The sequence below is a fragment of the Salvelinus sp. IW2-2015 genome, unplaced genomic scaffold (genome assembly GCF_002910315.2).
Source record: "Salvelinus sp. IW2-2015 unplaced genomic scaffold, ASM291031v2 Un_scaffold5069, whole genome shotgun sequence".
Taxonomy (NCBI): domain Eukaryota; kingdom Metazoa; phylum Chordata; class Actinopteri; order Salmoniformes; family Salmonidae; genus Salvelinus; species Salvelinus sp. IW2-2015.
Genome location: NW_019946335.1, coordinates 2,054 through 12,236, shown reverse-complemented (window position 1 = coordinate 12,236; position 10,183 = coordinate 2,054). Strand labels below are relative to the sequence as shown.

General features: G+C 47.7%; 1 protein-coding gene across 3 annotated transcripts; it reads left to right on the top strand.

The window, feature by feature from the left end:
• Nucleotides 1-4,275: 4,275 nt before the first annotated feature.
• On the top strand, nucleotides 4,276-5,974 carry LOC139026547 (partitioning defective 3 homolog B-like). Of its 3 annotated transcripts, none has more exons than XM_070441879.1 (2): nucleotides 4,276-4,326; nucleotides 4,580-5,974. In XM_070441879.1, exon 2 carries the CDS (start codon nucleotides 4,768-4,770, stop codon nucleotides 5,185-5,187), a length of 420 nt encoding a protein of 139 aa, XP_070297980.1. In that variant the 5' UTR covers nucleotides 4,276-4,326; nucleotides 4,580-4,767; the 3' UTR covers nucleotides 5,188-5,974. The 3 variants fall into 3 exon arrangements, with proteins under 3 accessions (XP_070297980.1, XP_070297981.1, XP_070297979.1); XM_070441880.1 differs by lacking the exon at nucleotides 4,276-4,326 and adding an exon at nucleotides 4,383-4,409; XM_070441878.1 differs by lacking the exon at nucleotides 4,276-4,326 and adding an exon at nucleotides 4,470-4,514.
• The last annotated feature ends 4,209 nt before the right edge of the window (nucleotides 5,975-10,183 follow it).

Here is a 10,183-nt window from a genome sequence, read left to right as displayed (position 1 = left end):
AGTTACACATCCCCCTCTCTGTCTCTACTGTACGAATACGCTTATCTAGTCTCCACATCCCTCATCAGTCTCTCTGTAGAATCACGCTTATCTAGTCTACATATCCCCCTCTCAGTCTCTCTGTAGAAGCAGTTATTAGTCTACATATCCCCTTCTGTCTTCTGTAGAATAGAGCTTATCTCGTCTACATATCCCCCTCTCTGTCTCTCTGTAGAATACAGCTTATCTAGTCCTACATATCCTCTCTGTCTCTCTGTAGAATACAGCTTATCTGTCTAACGTATCCCCCTTTCTGTCCTCTCTGTAGATACAGCTTATTAGTCCACATATCCCCTCTCTGTGATACAGCTTATCTACGTCTACAATATCCCTCTCTGTCCTCTGTAGAATACAGCTTATCTAGTCTACGTATCCCTCTCTGTCTCTCTGTAGAATACAGCTTATCTAGTCTCCATATCCCCCTCTCTGTCTTCTTGTAGAATCGTTATCTAGTCTACATATCCCCTCTCTGTCCTTCTGTAGAATAACAGCTTATCTAGTCTACATATCCCCCTCCTGTCTCTCTGTAGACATACAGCTTATCTAGTCTACATATCCCCTCTCTGTCTCTCTGTAGAATACAGCTTATCTAGTCCTACATATCCCGCTCCTCTGTCTCTCTGTAGAATCAGCTTATCTAGTCTACATATCCCTCTCTGTTCTCTCTGGTAGATACACGCTTATCTAGGTCCTACATAATCCCTCCTCCTGTCTCCTCCTGTAAGAATACAGGCTTATCTAGATGCGTACATATCCCCCTCTCTGCTCTCTCTGTAGAATACAGCTTACATTGTTGCGTACATTGCACCTTCCTACTGCAAGGCTAATTGGTCTGAAACAGCTGCTTTTAGACAATACATTAGCCATTGGTCTCTGCCTGCGAATGTAACCCTTGAAATAAACAATGCATATTTGCAAATTTGCAATACTTACAAGTGCGAATTCCATAAAAAACCTCCCTTGGGGTTCTTCCACCATATTTGTTGCGTTAACAGCTGGATTTGTAATGGCATTTTAATTCAGTGATTTTGTATTGTCATTGATCTACCACAAGAATATCTACATAATAGTAAGAACGTGAAAGAATAGGATTCTTACAAATGTTTATAAATTAATGACATAAACACAACTTAATCGAAATAACTAAAAAATATAATCATTGTGTACGTATCAGCCTCTATTGTTAGTGGCATGTGCCATAAATTTATTCAGGATAGAATTTGACGTAACAACAATCACATAACTAAGTTTACATTAAGACTCTGTGTGAAAGATAATCCAGTTTGCAATGACTCACCCCCCCCCCCCCCCCCATACTAGACAACATTCTGCCAAGCTTCCTACAGTTCTTAGTTTTACATCTTCCACACATTTCAAACTACATAAGACCAAGGGATCTTTTCAAGAAAGCCTCGGTAAGAAGGAGCCAAGTCGATTGGTAGAATGAAGTAACAATAACAAAACACATTTAGACATTGGATACATCTTTAAGCGTGGTCAAGTTAATAATTATGATTAATAGGTGATGTATAACCACCCAGGACACATCAAAGATACAGGTTATCCTTCTGATTCTGAGCTGCAGGACAGGAAGGAACCACCTTGGGATATGTCACCATGAGGCCTTTGTAGATTTTTTAAAAATAGTTACATCAATGTCTGTGATGGTAATAAACTGAGGACGGATCAGCAACGTAGTAGTGACTGCCATAGATAATAACTTAATATTCCAACACACCCTCCTGTGTGTAACAGACACTCGACAGTAATACTGCAACAAAATAACAACAAATGAAGGAATACTTACTCTTTTCTGGCCTAAATGCAAAGCCTTGTGTTTGGGGCAAATCCAACACAACACGTCACTGGGGAACTGCCTCCGTATATTTTCAAGCATGGTGGCGGCTCCATCATATCCATGGTATGGATATGCTTTGACATCGGCAAATACTGGGGAGTTTTTACAGGACAAAAAGAGAACAGGAAGGAGCTAAGCACAGACCAAGGCCTAGAGGAAAACCTGGTTCAGTCTGCTTTCCACCAGACACTGGGAGATGAAGGACAGGCAACATCCTAGAGGAAAACCTGGTTCAGTCTGCTTTCCACCAGACACTGGGAGGTGAAGGACAGTCAGTCAGTCAGTCAGTATGCGGGAACTGGAGAAAAGCAGTCAGCCAGTCAGTCAGTCAGCCAACCAGCCAGTCAGTCAGTCAGTCAGTATGTCAGTCAGTCTGCAGTCAGTCAGTCTGCAGTCAGTCAGTCTGCAGTCAGTCAGCCAGCCAGCCAGTCAGTATGCGGGAACTGGAGAAAAGCAGTCAGACTAACTGACTGACTGACTGACTGCTTTTCTCCAGTTCCCGCATACTGACTGGCTGGCTGGCTGGCTGACTAACTGACTGACTGACTGACTGACTGACTGACTGGCTGGCTGACTGACTGGCTGACTAACTGACTGACTGACTGACTGACTGGCTGACTGACTGGCTGGCTGGCTGGCTGACAGACTAACTGACTGACTGTCAGTCAGTCAGTATGCGGGAACTGGAGAAAAGCAGTCAGCCAGTCAGTCAGCCAGTCAGTCAGTCAGTCAGTCAGTTAGTCAGCCAGTCAGTCAGCCAGCCAGTCAGTCAGTCAGTCAGTCAGTATGAGGGGACTGGAGAAGAGCAGCAGTCACAAGGTCCTTTGCTGTTGTTCTGGGATTGATTTGCACTTTTCACACCAAAGTACGTTCATCTCTAGGAGACAGAACGTGTCTCCTTCCTGAGCGCTATGACGGCTGCGTGGTCCCATGGTGTTTATACTTGCATACTATTGTTTGATTCCCGGGACCACCCATACAATGACAGGATAGTGGGTTTGATTCCCGGGACCACCCGTACATAAAGAATATATGCACAAATGACTGTAAGTCACTGTGGATAAAGCGTCTGCAAAAATGTGGCATACATGTAGATTGTATACTGTATTGGGGGAGGGGAAGCTGATCCTGGATCTGTAAGGAAGGGGAAGCTCATCTGTAGGGGGAGGGGCAGCTGATCTGTAGGGGAAGGGGAAGCTGATCCTGGATCTGTAAGGAAGGGGAAGCTCATCTGTAGGGGGAGGGGAAGCTGATCTGTAGGGGAAGGGGAAGCTGATCCTGGATCTGTAAGGGAAGGGGAAGCTGATCCTAGATCTGTAAGGAAAGGGGAAGCTGATCCTAGATCTGTAGGGGAAGCTGATCTCACTAGACTTCATGAAGGGAGAAGCTGAATCCCTAGAGTAATCTGTAAGGGGAAGCTGATCGCTAGAATCCTGTAGGGGAAGCTGATCCCTAGATCTGTAGGGGAGGAAGCTGATCCTAGATCTGTAGGGGAAGCTGATCCAGATCTGTAGGGGAAGGGAAGCTGATCCTAGATCTGTAAGGGAAGTGAAACTGATCCTAGATCTGTAGGGGAAGCTGATCCTAGATCTGTAGGGGGAGGGGAAGCTGATCCTAGATCTGTAGGGGAGGGGAAGCTCATCTGTAGGGGGAGGGGAAGCTGATCTGTAGGGGGAAGCTGATCTCAGATCTGTAGGGGAAGGGGAAGCTCATCTGTAGGGGAAGGGGAAGCTCATCTGTAGGGGAAGGGGAAGCTCATCTGTAGGGGAAGGGAAGCTCATCTGTAGGGGAAGCTGATCCTAGATCTGTAGGGGAAGGGGAACTCATCTGTAGGGGAAGGGGAAGCTCATCTGTAGGGGAAGGGGAAGCTCATCTGTAGGGGAAGCTTGACCCGGTGAGTGTATCCGTGTCTGATCGAGGTGAATCAGGTTAGGGTTAGGGTTCCAAATGGTACCGTATCTCCTATATAGTTATATTAAATATATTATAATATAATTATTCTCTATATAAGTAGTATATAGTTATATTAAGTAGAAACCGCCTAACCATGCTGCTGTGTGTGACCATCCTACAGTCCTAACCATGCTGCTGTAGTGACCATCCTACAGTCTAACCATGCGTGCTGTAGTGACCATCCTAGTCCTAACAATGCTGCTGTAGTGACCATCCTACAGTCTAACCATGCTGCTGTATTACCATCCTACAGTCTAACCATGCTGCTAGTGACCATCTCTACATGTCCTAGACCATCGCTGCTGTAATGTGACCATCCTAGCAGTCCTAACCATGCTGCTATAGTTGTTACCATCCTACAGTCCTAACCATCTCCTCTGCTGTTAGTGGACCCATCCTATCGACAGTCCTAACATGGCTGCTAATAGTGACCACCTTACAGTCCTAACCATCCTGCTGTAGTGACCATCCTACAAGTGCTAACCATGCCTGCTGTAGTGACCATCCTACATAGGTGCCTCCTACGTCCTAACATGCTGCTGTATTAACCATCCTACCAGTCCTAACCAGCTTGCTGTGCTTACATCCTACAGTCTAACCATGCTGCGTTCTGTAGTGACCATCCTACAGTCCTAACCATGCTGCTGTAGTGACCATCCCTACAGTCCTAACCATGCCTGCTGTAGTGACCATCCTACAGTCTAAATCGCTGTAGTGACCATCCTACAGTCCTAACCATGCTGCTGTATTAACCATCCTACAGTCCTAACCATGCTGCTGTATTAACCATCCTACAGTCCTGCTGCTGTTCTTCTTCTTGTTTTAAATATGTTTTATTGTCGGCTTCTTCTTCGTGTTTTTCTTGTTCTTCATCATCATAATCGTCTTCTTTTGTGTTTTCTTTCAGGCGGGGCCCGATGGATCCTTCTGAGGGGTACGCCATGCAGCAGCCAGGTTGGGTTGGTCACTACCCTGGCCCCCAGCCATCCTACCCCAATCCCAACTACCCCGCCAGGGGTGACCCCAACTATCCCCCTAGAGTTGACCCCAACTATCCCCCTAGAGTTGACCCCAACTACCCCCCCAGGGGTGACCCCAACTACCCCTCCAGGGGTGACCCCCGCCAGGCCGAACCAGGGTACTACCACCCCCCTCCTCTACGCCAGGACGTCCCCCCGTCCCCCACTCTGCCCCTCCGAGCGCCTCGTTACGACACCGTGAACCGTGGGGGAGGAGGGTATCGCCAGGCCAGCCCAGAGAGGTACGCCTACGGTGGGGAGGGACCGGCCCGTCACCACGACCCACGCCAGAAGAACCCCATAACTGCTGCTGTCTAGAACCCAACTGGGATCAGTGGCTGTATGGAGTTCTGACCTAGGATCAGGTCGCCCCTCTGTTCATGTAGTCTCAATCATTACGATCAAAAAGGCTAAACTGATCGTAGATCAGCGGTGGGAATGTTTGATTGATACAGGCCCTTGTTCCTGTCCATTAACTATAGCTACAGTATCTGTCTGTTAAACTTTCTACACCAGCCAATCAGACAGGGTCGTGACCACTATGGCCAGCTGTTGGACAAACACATGTTTTATACACTATAATGTCAGTCCGTATTGTCGTATTAATTACGTTGTGGACGGTAGATGATCAAAGTAATCTGTACCTCAGAACATTCCGTACACACACACACACACACACACACACACACACACACACACACACACACACACACACACACACACACACACACACAGGAAGGAGCTGTCTGAGAATTCCAACCACTACACTACATGTTGTATCAGCTTTTATAGTACGTTGTTTTAACCTGATAATGCAGCTCCATAATGTCATTATCTTCCCCTGTTTTAACCTGATAATGCAGCCCCATAGTGTCATTATCTTCCCCTTGTTTTAACCTGATAATGCAGCTCCATAATGTCATTATCTTCATCTGTTTTAACATGATAATGCAGCCACATAGTGTCATTATCTTCCTCTGTTTTAACCTGATAAAGCAGCTACATAATGTCATTATCTTCCTCTGTCTTAACCTGATAACGCAGATCCATAATGTCATTATCTTCCTCTGTTTTAACCTGATAATGCAGCTCCATAATGTCATTATCTTCCNTCCATAATGTCATTATCTTCCTCTGTTTTAACCTGATAATGCAGCTCCATAATGTCATTATCTTCCTCTGTTTTAACCTGATAATACAGCTCCATAATGTTATTAGCTTCCTCTGTTTTAGCCTGATAATGCAGCTCCATAATGTTATTATCTTCCTCTGTTTTAACATGATAATGCAGCTCCATAATGTCATTATCTTCCACTGTACGGCTACTTCCCAAATGGTTTCCTCTTCTCTATATAGTGCACTACTTTGAGCCTTTGTGGTCCTGTAAATTAGGTCAAATATTGTGCCCTATATAGGGAGTAGGGTGCCATTTGTGACAGAGCCAATCATTCACCACTTATTTACTTTAGACTAATGAAGGGTATTTTAGCTCTATAATTCGTTTATGTCTGATTATTATCATTATGTAGGCAGTAATCATAATATAAATGTTATGTGATATTTCATTATTTTACTGAAACATACAGTAGGATATGAAATTGTCTCTGTCTTGTCCAGACAGGAAACGGTTGAGAGAGAGATGAAGCTATGGTTATGGAAGAGGAGATCATTGGAATGGGGAGAGGAGAGGATGGGAGAGGACAGGAGAGATGTTCTGAGGTCTTGGCAGGAAGGCGGGAGAAGAACGGGAGGAGGAGAAGAAAGGGGAGGGGAGAGGAAAAGGAGAGTTGGAGGAGAGGAGACGTGGAGGGGTTCTGTGAGTCCTAGGCAGGAAGGAGAGAGGAAGGGATGGTCCTGAGCAGAGAAACACGAGGATGAGTAGGAGACAGATCAGAAATACTAAGCCCACTTCAAAGCACCTTTACTGGGCTAAAGATTGCAGAGAGGTGGGTCAGGAGTCTCTCACTGAAGGCCGGCTGGCCAAGACTACTCTATTGGGGTGTTTACCTCTGTCTCTCTCTCTGTCTCTCTCTCTGTCTCTCTCTCTGTCTCTCTCTCTCTCTCTCTCTGTCTCTCTCTCTTTCTGTCTCTCTGTCTCTCGCTCTCTCTCTCTGTCTCTCTCTCTGTCTCTGTCTCTCTCTCTGTCTCTCTCTTTCTGTCTCTCTGTCTCTCTCTCTCTGTCTCTCTTCTCTCTCTCTGCTCTATATTTCTCTCTTGCTCTCTCTCTCTCTCCGTCTCTGTCCTCTCTCTCTTCTCGCTCTCTCCTTGTCTCTCTGTCTCTCTGTCTCTGTCTCTCTCTCTCTCTGTCGCTGTCTCTCTTCTCTCTGTCCTCTCTATCTCTGTCTCTCTCTCTCTCTCTCTCCTCTGTCTCTCCTCTCTTTCTCCCCTCTCTGTCTCTCTGTCTCTCTCTCTCTCTCTCTCTCTCCCCTCTCTGTCTCTCTCTCTCTCTCTGTCTCAATCTCTCTCTCTCTCTCTGCTCTCTTGTCTGCTCCTCTCTGTCTCTCTCTGTATTCTTCTCCTCTGTTTTCTTCTCTCTCACTCTCTCTCTCTCTCTCTCTGTCTGTCTCTCTCTCTCTCTGTCTCTCTCTCTGTCCTTCTCTCTTCTCTCTTTCTGTTCTCTCTCTTTCTGTCTCTCCTCTCTCCTCTCTCTCTTCTTGTCTGTCTCTCTATTCTCTGTCTTTCTCTCCTTTGATTCAATCTCACCACTCTTCCATGGATTAGCACGGAACAGAGACCAGAGAAAGAGAGACCACGGTACAGTCTGAAAAGGTCTCTTTTTCAAACCCCTGGTTGTTGTGTTTTGAGATGTGAACATTGCATGACGTCGTCTTTATGCGTTAAACATGTTTTAGGATCTTCGCCTGATGGTTTTTATTGTAGTTATTATTAATGTTAGTTAAACAGAAGTTCCAATGTAAAGGGTACTCTTGATCTCACAGAAAGGCCAAGATCTGAGGGACCGAACAATTACTGTATTACTGGAACAAAAACACGACACACACCATCTAAATAAATCGAAGTGTCATCGTATCATTAATACAGCATACTCATTTTATGCATGACTTTTTATAACATATTTTGCATTAAATAATCATGTTTAAAACACTTAGAAGTTGAACGTGTCATATCACACTGCCGGTGTTCCAAATGGCACCCTATTCCCTATATAACAGGATCTGATCAAAAGTAGTCGTATAACATAGGGAATAGGGCTCTGGTCTAAAGTAGCTGCACTACATAGGTGAATAGGGGCTCTGGTCTAAAGTAGTGCACTATGTAGGAATAGGGTACCATAGGTCTCCTGGTCTAAAGTAGTGGCACTACATAGGGAATAGGGTGCATAGGGCTCTGGTCTAAAGTAGTGCCAGCTATATAGGGAATAGGGTGCGCATAGGTTCTGGTCTAGTAGTGCACTACATAGGGAATAGGGTGCCATAGGGCTCTGGTCTAAAGTAGTGCACTACATAGGGATAGGGTGCCATAGGTCTCTGGTCTAAAGTAGTGCACTATTAGGGAATAGGGCTGCCATAGGTCTCTGGTCTAAAGTAGTGCACTACACTAGGCGAATAGGGTGCCATAGGTCTCTGGTCTAAAGTAGTGCACTACATAGGGAATAGGGTGCCATAGGTCTCTGGTCTAAAGTAGTGCACTACATAGGGAATAGGGTGCCATAGGTCTCTGGTCTAAAGTAGTGCACTACATAGGGAATAGGGTGCCATAGGTCTCTGGTCTAAAGTAGTGCACTACACATAGGGAATAAGGTGCCATAAGGTGCTCTGGTCTAAAGTAGCTGCACTACATAGGGAATAGGGCTTGGCCATTTGGACATATCCATTATGTTATTATTGTGGATGTATGTTTGGTGACATAGGTTACCATTTCTATGGTTAATTAAATGTTGAAGAATTAAACATGAGGTTTTTTTTTAAGAGTCATCTTCCTCTCCAGATGATGATTACCTGAAACATGTCAATCTCAATTGAATCATGTTAACCACCAAGGATAATGGGTATCTTTCTATAAAGATAGTAGTGGCCAAATGGAATGTAGAAGTCATTATCAATTAGGAGGTGGAGATATTCCTGTGATTACACACTCATTTGGAAATGTTGGAATAAAGTGTTTCTGCTGTAAGACTTTAGGTATTGTAACTTTAACTAAGTTGGAAAGGAGCGAGAAGGAGGTGAGCGGGAGGGGACTGGGGTGGGGAGAGAAAGGGTGGGGAGGAGAGGGGTGGGGAGGGGGAAGACCAGGGCGGGAGGAGAAGGGAGGAGAGGAGAGGGGGGGGTAGGGAGGAGAAGGTGGGGAGGAGGAGGGGTGGGGGAGGGGAGGAGACAGGCGGGAGGAGAAGGGAGGAGAGGAGAGGGGTGGGGTGGGGAGGAGAAGGGTGAGAGGGTGGGAGGGGAGGAGAGCAGGCGGGAGGGAGAAGGGAGGAAGAGAGGGGTGGGGTGGAGAGGAGAGGGGAGGAGAGGGAAGGGGTGGGGTGGGGAGGAGAAGGGATTGAGGGGGTGGGGTGGGAGGAGAAGGGATGAGAGGGGTGGGGTGGGGCAGGAGAAGGGTGGGGAGGAGAAGGAGAGGGGTGGGGGGGAGGAGAAGGGATGAGAGGGGGTGGGGTTGGGGAGGAGAAGGGATGAGAGGGTGGGGAGTGAGAAGGGAGTGAGAGGGGTGGGGTGGGAGGGAGAAAGGGAGGGGAGGCAGAAGGGGTGGGGAGGAAGAGGGGTGGGGTGGGGAGGAGAAGGGATGAGAGGGGTGGGGTGGGGAGGAGAAGGGATGAGAGGGGTGGGGTGTGGGATGAGAGGGGTGGGTGGGGAGGAAGGGATGAGAGGGGGTGGGGTGGGGAGGGAGAAGGGAGGGGAGGAGAAGGGTGGGGGGGGGGCTGGGGTGGGGAGGAAGCAGGGAGGGGGGAGACAGAGGGAGGGGCCGAGACGGGGAGGGGAGGAGATAGGGAGGGAAGGGGACGGGTGGAGGGAGAGGAGAAGGGGAGGGGGGCAGGGGGGGAGGAAGGGCGAGGGGAGGGGACGGTGGAGGAGAGGAGAAGGGAAAGGGGCCGAGAACGGGGAGGGGAGGAGACGGGCGAGGAGAGGAGATAGGGAAGGGAAGGGGACGGTGGAGAGAGGAGAAGGGAGGGGAACGGGGGAGGAAGAAGAGAGGGGGAAGGGGCGGTGGAGGAGAGGAGAAGGGAGGGAGAGGACGGTGGAGGGGAGGAGAAGGGAGGGGAAGGGGCGGTGGAGGGGAGGAGAGGGAGAGGAGAGGAGGTAGGGAGGGAGGGGAACGGTGGAGGGGAGGAGAAGGGAGGGGAGAGGAGGTAGAGGGA